The sequence below is a fragment of the Liolophura sinensis genome, chromosome 8 (genome assembly GCF_032854445.1).
Source record: "Liolophura sinensis isolate JHLJ2023 chromosome 8, CUHK_Ljap_v2, whole genome shotgun sequence".
NCBI classification, from domain to species: Eukaryota; Metazoa; Mollusca; class Polyplacophora; order Chitonida; family Chitonidae; genus Liolophura; species Liolophura sinensis.
In genome coordinates this window covers 40,146,013-40,161,119 of record NC_088302.1, presented here as the reverse complement: position 1 = coordinate 40,161,119, position 15,107 = coordinate 40,146,013, and the positions used below count along the sequence as shown (strand labels likewise).

Genomic DNA, 15,107 nt, shown 5'->3' with positions numbered 1-15,107 from the left:
TACCTGCCTTGCGGGGAATTTCGGTGTCATAATCAAAAGATTTGGTATACTAGAAATTTAAAATGGATTGTTTCGAACGAATGGAAACATGGAGAACAGGTAAGTGTGTCTGCGTAAGTTATTTTTCACCATGAAAGCTAAAATAGCTTAATTCGTAGACAGAACATGACTGAGTGGGATGTCATGTCCAAGATGTATCCCACGGTCGCACACATGTCCAGTGTACATGTAGGTTTGTGCCTTAGTTCTGAAACCATTGCTCGTTACCTGGCTTTCATTGCCTTCTTTCTCTAAGACTTGTGATCCGAATGATATCGCATTTAGTGTATTAAATTGTCTGAAGAATAAACGCGAATTGATTAAAGCACACACAATTTAAAGAAGAAGAAGAGAAAAAAAAACGCAACGAAATCTTGATTTTAAAGTTTACGTCTATTCACGTCATAGCTTTGAGAATCCGGGCTCCTCACAAGGAAAAGGAGGTGTTAAAATAAAATAACAAGGAGCTAAATGGGCGAAATGCTGATTTTTGTCGATTTCTAAGGTTGTATTATATACAGGACATTGAAACTATCATATTTGAAGGTTAATCACATACTGATTACTTTTTCCAGGAAAGAATTATTACCTGAAAGCTATGTTTTTCATTATTCATGCTAAGGTCTTATTTGAACCTGAGTTAAATCGAGCCTCTGGTTAAATTCGGTTTGTTTTCACCTCCAGTACTCTAGTCCCCTGAACGAAGAGAATGTTGATGATTGGCTCAGAGCAGCTATGACATGAATTCAAAGCTATGAATACATGGGGCAGGCCTAAAGACCAGAATGATAGACCAAATGGGTATAAAGAATGGATTTGAGAGGGGTCAGCTGCATATAAGTGACCGTAACAACAGAAACTACTGTCTGGACAGTTATCAATGCAATAGAGTCCTAAAGCGTACATTATATAAGACCGTTACATGTTTGTTAGTTTACTCTTTTGACATTATTAAATCAGGACCATATGTCTGAGGGCATGTAAGGGGCCTTTTTGGCTCAGGAAGTTAAAGCAACTTTAGCTTGCTTTGATTATTATGCCCTTAAACAACTACATGAAGGTTTAATAAATGTTTGAATCCAGTTTTGCTAATTCGACTTTGCCAATTCGACTTGAGTCAGTGGCTTGTCAGGTACCTGGTACTTCAGGCATTCCTATTACATCCATGCATAAATTTATTGAGAATAGTGTTAAAGACTATAAATAAATAGTAAGTATATCACAAATGCTGTTCACAATTTCATACTTCCCCGTCTGCCTCATTATTATTGCAGCAAATGTACAACAGTACACGGGTGTCTAGTTATTGGATTAGCTAGACAGTTTCATCTGGTTTATGGCGCAAGTTATTAAATTCATGATTTTATATTTGGAAACACTTGTGTGTATCCCTCTATCTTAGACAGGAAGTCATATCAAACCCAGTTATGATCCACACAACTAGGGGAGATGTGCCTGAAATCCAGCATTCAGGTGTAGGTTTTGATCTTACATGTACATGTCTTGGGCTATCAAAACATGTGTCGCACCATTGGGAATAGCAGGAACTTCAAGACCACCCCGTGCTGCCTTCTTTTAGGGTCGAAAATGGAAAGGTCTGTTGGCAACCTGCGAATGATCCTAGCTTCCTCTAGAGCTCTGCTGGGTTTCCTCCCACCTTAATGCTGGCTGCTGTCATTTGTCAAAACTCTTTGAGTACAGCATAAAACACTGATTAAATAAAATAAATAAATCAATAAATAAACACTGAAAAGAACATAATTTTTTAATTCCAACAAGCTACTTTTTCAGAATGCTTGATTATTATATCACCTGGTAACAGCTTGAAACTGGTATGTTGTAGGAGGTGTGAAGGAACAGCTGGTGATTCAGTGATGGTGGTTACAGACAACTAATGAATTGTAGGAATTGAAACACAGACAGAATGGAGGATGAAGATGATCACACTTACATCAATGATCCCGAGAGAGCTTTGCAGTCTCTGTGGAAGTGTGAAACATGCACTTTCCTTAATGAAGGAACAGAGTCTGACTGTTTTGTTTGTGAGAAACCAAGGCAGTCCCCTCCGTCAGAGTCCTCTCCCACTCAGGCTTCATTGTCAGCGTCGTCAGAGAATTATAACTCTACCTCAGTGAAGAAACCAAACCCTTCAAAGAGAAGCGTGAGCAGTACTAGCCAGCGTATCACTGAGATAGATAACAGTTTGGGGGATTGGGTGAAGGTTGATGGGGAGGATATTCCAAGTCAATGTCCATGTCCTTCTCTGAGGCAGTCAACCTCCTCGCCGGCTAAGTCCCTTGAGACGGACTTGACCGTGGTCACGGACAGGGCCTGCGGTCAACCAAACTGTCCTGGAGAGTCTAGGGACAGTCCAGATGTCATCCGAGATGTGAACTGTGAAAGAGAACTGTCGTCCACAGAAAGCACAGTAAGCTTTGACAAAAAAGTCAACTCTAACAGAAAAGACGAGAAAATATGGAACTGTTCACGATGTCGTCTTGGAAACATGGGAACATTGACTCACTGTCTGAACTGTGGAACCGTGAAGGGACAGGACAAAGATCTGAGGTCAGGGAGTAGAGCTAAAGTACAGAAGAGTTACAGTGAACGATCGGCAGATGACGGGAAAGTTAAACACCGTGTTCACACACATAAGTCCGACACGCACATGTGCAGTTCCTGTGGTGGTGTGAAGGCTCCCAAGAGCTACAGGAAGAAATCCCCGACGAATGTTGAGAAACACGGGTCAGACTCTTGTCTCAACAGCCCTCAAACTTTACCCGGAGACGTGTGGGTGTGTAAGAGATGCACCCTGAAAAATGAGGGATCAAGATCAAACTGTGATGTGTGTGGAAGCCCCAGAAAATCCAGTTCTCCAATTGATATTCCTGACAATCAGAAATCCAAGACTGCTCACGGAAGGGAAGAGAAAAGTGAGCCTGTCCAGCGTTCATCTAGTAGTAATTCTGACCGGTCATCTTGTAGCAATGGTCGCATCACCCCAAAAAGTACTGATTCCAAACGCTCTGATAGTTCAACTAGTTCCCCAGTACCAGTGAGAAGTCAAGAAAGTCCTAAGGCAGATCAGTTTATAGATGAGACCATTGATGAAGAATGGAAGTGTGAAAAATGCAGATTTCCTAATAATCCGTCCTCTCAGCACTTCTGCTCAAAGTGCAAAGTTCCACGACCTAATATCGAGAGGAGAAACTTTCCTTTTAACCCAATTGAGGCTGTAAAACACCTGATAAAAGGAAATGCCAAGCCTGGACGATCTCCAACACCCACCAGTTCAGCAGGAAATGGATCTCACAGTGAAAGCCCAAGCCCCAGTCCTAAACCCCAGAGCTCTGGGGGTTCGGATCAGGAGGAAGCTGGTGGTAAAAGTGGCAAGTCGAGTCCTGAGAATGCTGTCTCAGACTGGTGCTGCCCAAAGTGCACCCTCGTCAACAATAAAGACATGACCAAGTGTGCAGCATGTAACAGTGACAAACCCCTGTCCCCAAAGCCAAAGGAGAGCCAAATCTGGGTGTGTTCTGTATGTACTTTAGTAAACCCCCTGGACGCGAAACTCTGTAATGCCTGCGGTAAAAGTCGCAAAGGTAAGAGCTCCAGTCCACATCAGCATGCAAGTGGAGGAAAACCTCGTCATTCCGGTCACATGACAGTGACTGGGGCAAAGGACAGACAGACAGTTCCCATGGATAGCCAGGGGAGACGACTCCAGCTGGCTAAAGATGGTTCCGGTCGCCTGTTTGCCTCTGATTCTCAGTTCAGTTTGTTACCATTTCCATCGCTTCAGCGTGGTGAGAGCCTGCACATGGACATTGTGAGAAAGCTACTGGAGGACGATGCTTTGGAGAAGTGGCAGTACATTGTACGATTCTGCAAGCGGGTAAGAAAAAACATTTACATGTGTTTTAACATTTTTTTAAACATGTAAAACACTAATCAGATAAATAAATCGATACATTCATGGCCAACGAGCAATTTTGTATTGAAACCATTTATACGAATCCATAACTATGATAATTGGACACATTAATTATTTATATTTGGTTATTAACTGTCATCACATGTTCATAGTGACTTCGCAAACTCTGATGGTTAAAGCACTGGCTTGCTTCGACCCTCAGACCAATGATATCGCTTGCTCAAAACCAGCTATTTTAAAAATCAAGAGGTTTGTCAGGTACCTGATTTACACTTGGCACTATAGTTTCCTCCATCCATAAAGATGAGAAATAGCATGGTGTTAAACAACAGTCAATCAATCAATCACTATCTGTCCATCAGTCAAATGTTCATAGTTTATTTCACTTTTACAGAGTGGTGAGAGATTCATAGATGACGAATTCCCCCCGTTGGAAGCCTCACTGTCATTTGATGCTGCTAATCCTGTCACAGCAGGTCCTGTCCAGTGGCTCAGACCAGAACAAATCTCACCCGAGTCTGCCGGAGAAAGGAGTATAGAGTGGAAAGTCTACAGAACGCCTCTACCCTCAGATATATCACAGGGCATCTTAGGCAACTGCTGGTATGGGATAGATCACAACCCTAGATTTAGCCAGAGTTAGAAATCGGGCTGTCTCATTTCCAATTTTGCCCTACTTTCCCTATCTCTCTCTCTCTCATCTTAATGCTGTCAGACCAGGGCCTCTCAAAGACACTTAGACACCCCCCTGGCTAAACCTATGATCACAACATACATCTAATACTGAATGTTGATTTGTATTTTTGTTTTTTTTGCTTGAGGGATTTACCATTACAGTTTTCAGCATTAGTTTTGTCATGTTTGACAATCTCCTTGTAGCAATGCTGACATATTCAGAGTGCTTCCTCAGTCATTACAGCGCCATACTGGAGGCACCATACTGGAGTTGCCATACTGGAGGCACCAGGCCATAGATTTAGCCAGGGGGTTTTCTCAGGGCTTTTGAGATGCCCTATTCTGACAGAATTAACATGGTAGAGATAGGGAAAATAGCAGAAAGTTGGAAATGAGGCGGTCTGATTTCAAATTCTGACTAAATCTATGCACCAGGCAAGATGACTGAAATATCATAATATACTGACTCTGATCTGAATAAACCTGTATATCTGAAGAGCCAGATTACAAATCTTGCAGCCTTTTCTCTGACCTGACGGAGGGTTCAGTCAGTCTAGATTGGACTTAAAAATATGTGTACATGTAAGAAGCAAAGTAAAAGATTTTCCTTCCATTTAATTTTCTCTTTGGCATGATTTCCTTAATATAAAATCAATATTCATTGTTTGTGCTTAGTTCCATACTTACATGTATCTATAATCTACTTGTTTTACATATGCATGCATTTATCAGGTTTCTGAGTGCACTGGCAGTGTTGGCAGAGCGACCGGAGCTCGTGGAGAACATAATACTGACCAAACAGTATTGTTCTCAGGGGGCGTATCAGGTGCGGCTGTGTAAAGACGGCGCCTGGAGAACTGTGCTTATTGATGATCTCTTTCCTTGTGATCTCAATGGCAAACTTGTCTTCTCAAAGGTAAATCAGTGCTATAACAGTGGATAAAATATGAAGTCAAACATCTCTCTCAGGCATTTGTTCACTTTTTTTTTTCAAATTTTTCTTTTTTGTAAATTATTTTTCCCTTTTAGATGCACTGTTCCAGTAATCACATAGACATCCTGGCTGAAATGTTTTTCCTGAAAGAAGGGAGAATACATGCACGAGAGGAATTGTCTCCCTTGAATATTAGCCAGTACTTTATCTGAATATCATCTAGATTTTATAGACTAGTTTCAAAATGTCATTGTGTATCTGACTCTTAACATATTCTGATGAATCGCCATCCTGGCAAACTTCATAATTAAACAGTCTTTGCAAATTCTTACTTCCTGTTGCTATTAATCTGAAATTAAATCAGTTTGCTTGGTGAAACAGGACATAAAGCTATTCTTGAGCTCAGGGATTTTTGTTTGGAATGTAAATAAAACCATTTGTTACAGCTCGGCCAGTGAATAATTGAGGTTTGGTTGCGTGGGCATTGGCTTAACCTGTTTTAGCTCTTTCCAACTTGATGAGAGTTTGACCTGGGGACACAATACAGACCTAAGATACCTATAAAATAAACTGCACTTGTTGTTCTTTCAGGCACACAGGAAGCAGTTGTGGGTACCATTGATAGAGAAGGCCCTGGCCAAGTTACATGGTTCCTATGAATCCCTGATCGCTGGGAAGTCTATAGAAGGTCTGTCCACCTTGACAGGTGCCCCCTGTGAGAGTATCCAGTTGCAGGGTGAGTGTATAAACATATTTAAGACCCACAGATTTGAAGCAGAGCCTTGGTTATAAAGCATTATGCATACAGGATGACGATCCACACATACTGGTAGTTCCAGTAATGACTTGACAAAGTGTAACATTGTTTCATAGACATTGCTTAAATGCTTGCTATATTTTTCTCTTTTTTTTTGTCATAGAAAGCATGTGTGCTACTCCCTTTAGTTCCATCTCTGTTGAATGGTCTAAAAACTAGTCGTGCTGGAACTAAAACCATGACAGATTCAATGTGTGGTCTGCCTAATACTTGAAATATTCATTTCATATAACAGAAGGATGCTTTTTCTGTGAGGAAAATCTGATAATTTGATCGCTCCATATAAAATTATTCCATCATCTGCATGTTGGCATGGAGTCTGTGCATATGGATGCATGTGTATTTATTTATGTACTTTTTAATCAGCATTTCTTAGCATTTGACAAGACTGCTAGAACACTTTTGTTTACCAAGAATAACTTAGATTATTGCCTTTTGCTGTACGAAGTATATTTATAGTTATTTTAAAGGTTGAAAACGTTATAATGCTACCATCTTAATACATTTTAGGAAATGTACAATACCGATATTGAACAGTAACACATACACACATGAGGCTAATATTATGAAAGGTAATTCTTTGGGATATTCTAAAATGGTACCCAAAATTCAATTGGATTTTGCAGATCAATTTTTCAAGAAATTTAGGGCATAGCCTGTTTACTGCATTCTCATTTTTTATAGTTATGATTTTCAGGAATAAAAATCATACAGCTGTATGAATATGTAACCTAGACTGGTTTACGTAATCTGAGATCATAACATGGCACAACTCTGGATTCTTTATTTGCAGCCTACACCCAGCGGGATGAGGAGATTGACCCTGAGCTAATTTGGGCAAGGCTTCTCAGTTGTAGAGAATTTGGGTAAGTACACGTGTGAAATAGTCTTGAGTACATTGTTAAACACCAAGCAAATAGATAAATAAACAGATAAATCTGACTTTAATTAATAAATAACATGCAGAAAAAATACTTTCTTGTCCAAATATCAGAGAACTATGAAAGAACATGTCAAAGACTACGGCTGAGCAGATGTCTGCCTATGGACAGCTGGTACATGTACATATAACCTCTGGGTGTTTTCAGTTATCCTCTCAATGAGGAACAGATTAGTGTAGTTTGCTTCAGGTCCTCCTGTATTGAAGTATTTAATATGATTCTGCTGCAGGTTCCTGATGGGAGCATCTTGTGGGGGAGGGAACATGGTAATCAACAAGATAGAGTATGAGAACCTGGGTCTGCGTCCTCGTCACGCCTACTCTATCCTGGATGTGAAGAGTGTGGAGGGCTACAGGTAAGGGAAGGCTTTATCTACTTGTCTGTTTAATTGCAAAGAATATATATGAATAGATGTTTAGCATTTAGGAGGATTAGCTGTGTTTGTGTATTACCTATTTAGTTCATATTGTCTGTTTGCAAACATTACTGTAGTTTTTTGGTGCATACAGATGTGGCTGTGTTTGTATTTTACCTGTACCACTAAAAAATGTATGTTTACAAAGATATCTCCTTATCAAACGAGGGTGCAACTGTTACTGAGTTTGTGTGTTATCTGTACAATGGGGTAGGTGTATAACTCCTTCCTACCTGTATCAGCATGGTCCAAAGCTGTAAACTCATTTGTTCCTTCCTTTTTTACGTCACAGTTATTGGTGTACCTGTGCTCCTAAAATGTATATGAAGTGCGCATGTACTGCAATGTCACATAAGAAAATGATGTGCTCTACAGTCATTTGGACCTTTAGTGTAGCTCCTTTTATATATGTCTCCCTTCAAAACTGTCTGTACAGTATATTAGGGTGCAAGTAAGTTTTACCTCTGTGCAGTTTGTAACTCTTCAAACACAAAGCAGATATACAAGGTACGGGTTCAAACCTGTCATTAGACAGGGAATTTGTAAATTACCCCCAACTCACATATGCCTTAAAATCCGTATCAAGGGAAGACTGTTTCATTTAAAAAAGAGCAAAAAAGAACATATAAAGAAATGTATCAAGTTAAACAAATATATTTATATTCTATTAACAAAGTTGTGATTATATGTAATGTTGAAGGGCAGATACTGTGGTTTAAGTGTGTTGTGTTGTCACAGGTGAGCCTGATCTGCTCAGTTATTATTGACTACATGTATGTGACTTCAGGACACTGTTCATTGGGTCTTTGTGACAATGAGTGGAGTAACTTTTCTTGAAGATGTACATATTTTTATGTCACACATGGCAAAGTTTGTCAGTAATTCAACAGAGGTTCGTGGCACTCCAGTATGCTTGACCTATAAAACCATCATACAAAAATAAATAAAATTCTGTTTACAAAACATATCCGTTCAGTAAATCAGGGAGTATCAGAGTTTTTATACATTTACATACAAGCACCAGTCCGTATCACAAGTGTGCCTGTACACCCCTACATATCACCCCCATGTCTTTTGTTGCAGACTGGTACGTTTACGTAACCCTTGGGGTCAGTTCTCCTGGCAGGGTGACTGGTCTGATCTCTCCGCCCACTGGAATAAGGTCAGTCCTGCTGCGCGTGAGGAGATGATGTTACACGGGGATAGCGAGGGTATCTTCTGGATGGCTTTTGAGGACATGCTCAAGTGAGTATGTTGGAAACTTCACTCACCCAAGAAGAAGTGTGTCTTTGTATAGAGAAACAGTGTATCATGTTGTTTCATTAAAATCACTTCCAAGACTTTAACCTTGTATTTTTATTAGTTTATTGTGGCAGAAAACAGTTTGATTTAAGAATGTCCATAGGTAAATGCAGATATTTCAGGCAGGTTTTTTGTTGTGATTGTTATGTTCAAAATTGGCAAAGCCTGTGTTTTAGCATGCTGTTCAACATGAGAAATAGGTAATGGATGTTGTACATGTATGACGCTCATTTCTTCAGATATACATTTGATGCATTTACACAAGAAAAGTACCTTTAAATGTTTAAGATCCCTATCTTTTTGAAAAGGAATTATTTTCTCTTGTCTCACAGGTATTTTGATTCCATAGATGTGTGTAAGATAAGGCAGGACTGGAATGAGTCAAGAATTCATGGGACATTCCCAAACAATGCTGGGGAACCCATCAGTGTGGTCATGCTAACTGTCTACATTCCTGTTGAGGTGGAAGTTGGACTCTTCCAAGAGGGGTTCAGGTAAAATGGCTGAATTTTCAGTCTTTCATTTTAGCTCATACCTCAAATTAAATTCGAACCCTGAAAGCTTTTCAAGGGTTTACAGATTTATATTGTAAAGAATATTTTAGCGTATACTAAATTTTGTAAGTCAAGATCATTCTGGGATTTGAACTCATGCCTTAGTAGAGAAGAAGCTACAGCTGCTAGCAAACATATGCCTTAAAATCCGTATCAAGGGAAGACTGTTTCATTTAAAAAAGAGCAAGAAAGAACATATAAAGAAATGTATCAAGTTAAACAAATGTATCTATATTCTATTAACAAAGTTGTGATTATATGTAATGTTGAAGGGCTGATACTGTAGTTTAAGTGTGTTGTGTTGTCACAGGTGAGCCTGATCTGCTCAGTTATTATTGACTACATGTATGTGACTTCAGGGAGAAGGACAGTAGCGCTGTGGACCTGTGCATCCTTGTGTTACGTGCTACTAACCATGAGAACCAGTCTGTGGGGCGCCTGATCGCCCACAGCAGGAGACAAGTCCGTAGCTTCATCTGGTGCAGCATGCTCTTAGAGCCTGGCCAGTATATTGTGTTGGGTACAGCCTTCAACCATTGGCAGACCGGTAAGTTTCTGACACTGAGCACCGTGACATGTGAAAATACAGTACAGATTGATGCTGACTTGCCCATGTTAAGATCCTGATCAGAGGCTGTTGGGCCTGTCATATGCCCTTGAATATGGGATCATAAATGATTGGGATTGCAACAGGATGGCAGCATGTTTGCAGGAGATCAGAGTCAAGCAGTGATGGCTGATTTATTTATTTATTTATTTGATTGGTGTTTTACGCCGTACTCAAGAATATTTCGCTTATACGACGGCGGCCAGCATTATGGTGGGTGGAAACCGGGCACAGCCCGGGGGAAACCCATGACCATCCGCAGGTTGCTGCCAGACCTTCCCACTTATGGCCGGAGAGGAAGCCAGCATGAGCTGGACTTGAACTCACAGCGACCGCATTGGTGAGATGCTCCTGGGTCATTACGCTGCGCTAGCGTGCTAACCGACTGAGCCATGGAGGCCCCAGTGATGGCTGATGGATGAGAAATTAAGCACAAAGCATATTCCTGATACGTTGAAACTTGCATGATTATCAAGGCCAGAGCAACATGACTGAGGGCTAGCCGGTACTCAGCACTTTTGTTATGTATTTGTAAGAATGGACACCCACTCACAGAATGCATATAGTATGTCTTGTAGTTTGCGGGTGCTGCATGGGAAGGTCTGCAAGAAACCTGTGGATGGTCATGGGTTTCCCTTGGGCCCTGCCAGGTTTCCTCCCACCATAATGCTGGCCTCCGTCGTATAAGTGATATATTCTTGAACATAAAACTCATAATACAATGAAAAAAATAAATATACAATCTGTTGGTACCTGTACATGTAAGTATTTTTCCTGTTCACTTCTGTAGCACCTGTATTCACAATGACATGCCTTTATCTGCAGGGACCCGTCAGCATGACTATGTTCTATCAGTACACAGCCCTAAGGCGGTGATGGTAGAGCAGCTGTCAGCTGGGAACAGTCGCACATTCCAGTACGTCCTGGCTGATGCCATTATCCAGCTGACCATGGCCAAGGGTACACGCCATGAGGTGAGCATCGACCTTGGTGTCAATGGTTGCTTCTTTATTCTTGCCATATTGGCATGCAATCAATGAAGTATAAGTGGTTTGTCAGCTCACAAAGCTTGCACAAAGCTCGAAGTCTCTTAAATAATTTAGAAATAATTTCTAATTTATTCTGCTATATTTATTCACATTGGTGTACCCATGCGTGCAGTGAGAAAGAATCTGCTCATTATCTGTGAACTGAATAGATTAGAACCTATCTATTTCCTTTGTAGGGTCGGCAGGGCATGACAGCATATTACCTGACACATGGGTGGGCAGGGCTTGTAGTTGTTGTGGAGAACCGACGTCCCGATAACGGCCTTCAGTTTCGTTGTGATTGTTCAGACAGCTTTAATGTCACATCAACACGGAAAGATTTTGTGACAGCTGATTATGTCCCCCCATTACACAGGTATGTAGGCCTATATGCTGTGTGATAAGTCACGGCCGTATGGGTAAGCTATTTGTCTTTAAGCAAGCCCCAAACACAAGGGTGTTGTTTCAGTTCCAGCCTCTGACATGGAATTTTCTAGATACCCCTGTTTTCACTGGTCTTGTTGCCATAAACATTCAACATGGACATTATATAGGGCTGTCTTGACGGTGAAATTTGTGGAAGATTGCCGTCCACTGAATCTGGCAAGTACGCATAGGGCTCACTGTGTATGAAAATGTGTGTCACATGTGAGTAGGTACACCAGTAATTCAATTGCTTGCCAAAGTAGTTTCCTCCAATTTCTACAAGGCATTATGGTTTCCTCCAAGCACTTCATTTCCTTCACCCAGAAAACTTGTCGTATGAGTGAATGCTTTTGATTACAGTGCAAACACCAGTCTGTCAGTCAATAAATCAATCTCCATGCTGAATAAGTGAAATCTGCACAGATTACTGGACTGACATTCTTAAATGACTGCACAGATGATACCAGTGGTCAGTATGATGATGCAGTGCAAGCAATTATAGTCATTTATGGCCCTTGACCAAGACAGCGCCATCTGGATGTTCGTTAAGGGAAGATAACTCTTCCCATTATCTAATGATATAGTCCATTGAATTATACCATTTAGTTGCTTCCTTCAACAATCTCAAGATGTAGGTCATGGGCCATAACTGAGTATGGTAAACTATTGGTGATCACATGAGAAAGATGGTATTAAGCATAAGCATGTGGAATATTGAAAACTTAGCCAGGGACTTGTTTCACAAAGCCAGCGCACATAGCGCTACGTCCTGGTAATTCCCATGGAGATGTAATAACTATAGTACTGGTCGCCATGGAATTTTAGTGCACGTAATGTTATGTGCGCTTTGTGAAACAGGCACCTGGTCGCTAAGTATAACACTGTAAGTGAAGTAAACTTGTGTACGGCATTGGAACACAAACATGAATAAGTCAAAGCCACAAGAGGACTATCGGAATAAATGTGAGCGTGTTTCTATTTCTGTTTTGCAGACAAGTCCTGGTGGTCCTCTCCCACCTGGAGGGTACAGATGGGTATGCCATATCGCACCGTCTCCTCCACCGCCCCTCCTCCACAAATGACGTCGGGGACTGGGGCCCGTCAGGTGTATGTCATTACCCGCCCCTGACGGAGGAGGTGGCAGGACTACACATGCCGAGACCTTTATGATGATGATGACAGTGTAGTAGTAAGGGAGGGTGTAACCCTACAGAGTGTAACATCACCATCTTAAGGATGTAGTCGTATTTTGACTTGACTTGACCATGAAATGGTATACAGTGTACCCCTATATGTTGAAGGAATATTATACTAGTATTAGATGTTGTCAATTTTATTATGTATATCATATTTGTTCCATGTAAATCTGGATTTGTTTATTATGTTGTGCAAAGTTTTATCTCCCTCCATGACATGTATGTAATACATATGAATTGTTGTCATGTTCTGTGTTCTCACATTATTTGACCGTGCATTTGAATTTAAAGGAATCTCAACAGTGCTATAAAGCATATATGTGTGCTGTTGAAATGCTGCATCCACGTCACTTCACTAGACACCAATCTTTATACTCTTACACGTCCCATGGAATGACATGGAGATTTTCTTGTGTTCAGGGGCCACTTTTGTTTAGATTTGAGTCATCATTGCCACGACAACCAGCAGTGTTGAAATTATGCCCTGCAGTGCTATGTTGTTAATCTGCGGAAAATATAATTTCATTTTTAAATAAAATGCTTATTTTTTGTGAAATTGCTTTATGTTTAAAAGCTTTTGGTCAATCAGGAACTAGTTTGAGTGTATTCTGATTTCATTCCAGATGGAAGATTTGAATTCCAGACCAGATCAGATATGCATGTCACATGTACACATCTTTTCTCACATGGTCCATGGCAAATTCAAAAGTTGTTTTGTACATCTTCAGAGTAAACTGGTTTGATGATAATTAAATCAAGTTTGAAAAACTGGTACAATCAGATTTTATGATATTAACTGTGCGTAGAGTAGTTTGACCACATCTTCATCTGTAGTCTTCACGGCTCGATATACCCAAGGAAAGTGATTATGGCCTCACACTATTTTTGCTCTTTCACAGCCATACATTGTATCATGACAAAAGAAGAGAAGTAAGGAGTATTTGAAGAAAGATCTGTTTTGATGAATAGGCGGTGATCAAAGTTTATCAGGTTGACTGTTCTTTGAAGATCTCTAGTCACAGATTATAGGTATGAATAATGCTCAGGTGATATGGATGACCAAAGTTACGATTGTGATGTCTTTAATGGCAGAATAAGTTATAACAACATACAGTGCTATTATACTGAACAATGTACAGGAAGCAGATGTTGATATAGTGCTTTCGTTTATGTGATTGTCTTTATACCTTCATTTCTGAATGCTAAATTGGAAAGAATGAAACAGATCTCAGACGTAACATACAGTCTGATACACGGTGTACTGAAATGTGTTACATTCCCAGATACCCACAGCAGTACCTGGGATAGTATGTACTGTCTATTGGGGCATCTGTGGCTGGGATAGCACGCTAGCGCAGCATGATGACCCAGGAGCCTCTCACTGGTCTCTATGAGTTCAAGTCCAGCTCATGCTGGCTTCCCGCCCAGCCGTATGTGGGAAGGTCTTCCAGCAACCTGAGGATGGTTGTGGGTTTCCCCGGGGCAGAGCCTGGTTTCTCACTATAATGCTAGCCACCGTCGTATAAGTGAAATATTCTTGAAACACCAAATAAATAAATAAATTTACTATCTATTGAATGGAGTAAGGTTTATTTTACCAGAACCAGCTGTTTGGAGAGCAGACTTGTGTTATTTAACTATTAATGTACCATACACATTTTAATAGTTTCCAAGTGTAATAGTGTCATGACGTGTATTTTAGGTTTTCTGCCTATTGTCAGAGTCATGACGTGTATTTTAGGTTTTCTGCCTATTGTCAGTGTCATGATGTGTATTTTAGGTTTTCTGCCTATTGTCAGTATCATGACGTGTATTTTAGGTTTTCTGCCTATTTTAGGTTTTCTGCCTATTGTCAGTATCATGACGTGTATTTTAGGTTTTCTGCCTATTGTCAGTGTCATGACGTGTATTTTAGGTTTTCTGCCTATTGTCAGTGTCATGACGTGTATTTTAGGTTTTCTGCCTATTGTCAGTGTCACTATGATGTACATGTGGTAAAGCAAGAAATGAACCAAAATTTTGTTCATGACTACGTTGCTCATATTTCCACATCCTAAGAGTTGTGTTCATTTAGAAAGGTGTTTTGAGGTTTGTTTGGATGATAGGGTAATATCCTAGCTATTGGGGAAACAGCACCAAAAGTAATATTTTACAACATTCATTTTCTTCCTAAAATGCTCTTTTTTGTGTTGAAATTTTAGGTCATATCACATGGTCTGGTAAAATGTGCCAGAAATTT

At 40.3% G+C, this 15,107-nt stretch overlaps 2 protein-coding genes across 2 annotated transcripts in view; one reads left to right on the top strand and one right to left on the bottom strand.

The window, feature by feature from the left end:
- The window catches only part of LOC135473515 (GRB2-associated-binding protein 1-like), a 37,642-nt gene extending 36,451 nt beyond the window's left edge, over nucleotides 1-1,191 (bottom strand). Inside the window, exon 1 of the mRNA XM_064753365.1 lies at nucleotides 1,176-1,191. Coding sequence (XP_064609435.1) covers nucleotides 1,176-1,191 — 16 coding nt within the window. The remainder of the gene's footprint in view (nucleotides 1-1,175) is intronic.
- LOC135472948 (calpain-15-like) lies at nucleotides 13-13,578 on the top strand. The gene is made up of 13 exons (XM_064752691.1): nucleotides 13-99; nucleotides 1,883-3,934; nucleotides 4,368-4,576; nucleotides 5,381-5,564; nucleotides 6,174-6,318; nucleotides 7,193-7,265; nucleotides 7,570-7,695; nucleotides 8,839-9,000; nucleotides 9,390-9,551; nucleotides 9,971-10,158; nucleotides 11,044-11,192; nucleotides 11,444-11,622; nucleotides 12,665-13,578. The coding sequence occupies exons 2-13, from the start codon at nucleotides 1,964-1,966 to the stop codon at nucleotides 12,840-12,842; spliced, it is 3,726 nt and encodes a 1,241-aa protein (XP_064608761.1). The 5' UTR covers nucleotides 13-99; nucleotides 1,883-1,963; the 3' UTR covers nucleotides 12,843-13,578.
- Nucleotides 13,579-15,107: the final 1,529 nt, after the last annotated feature.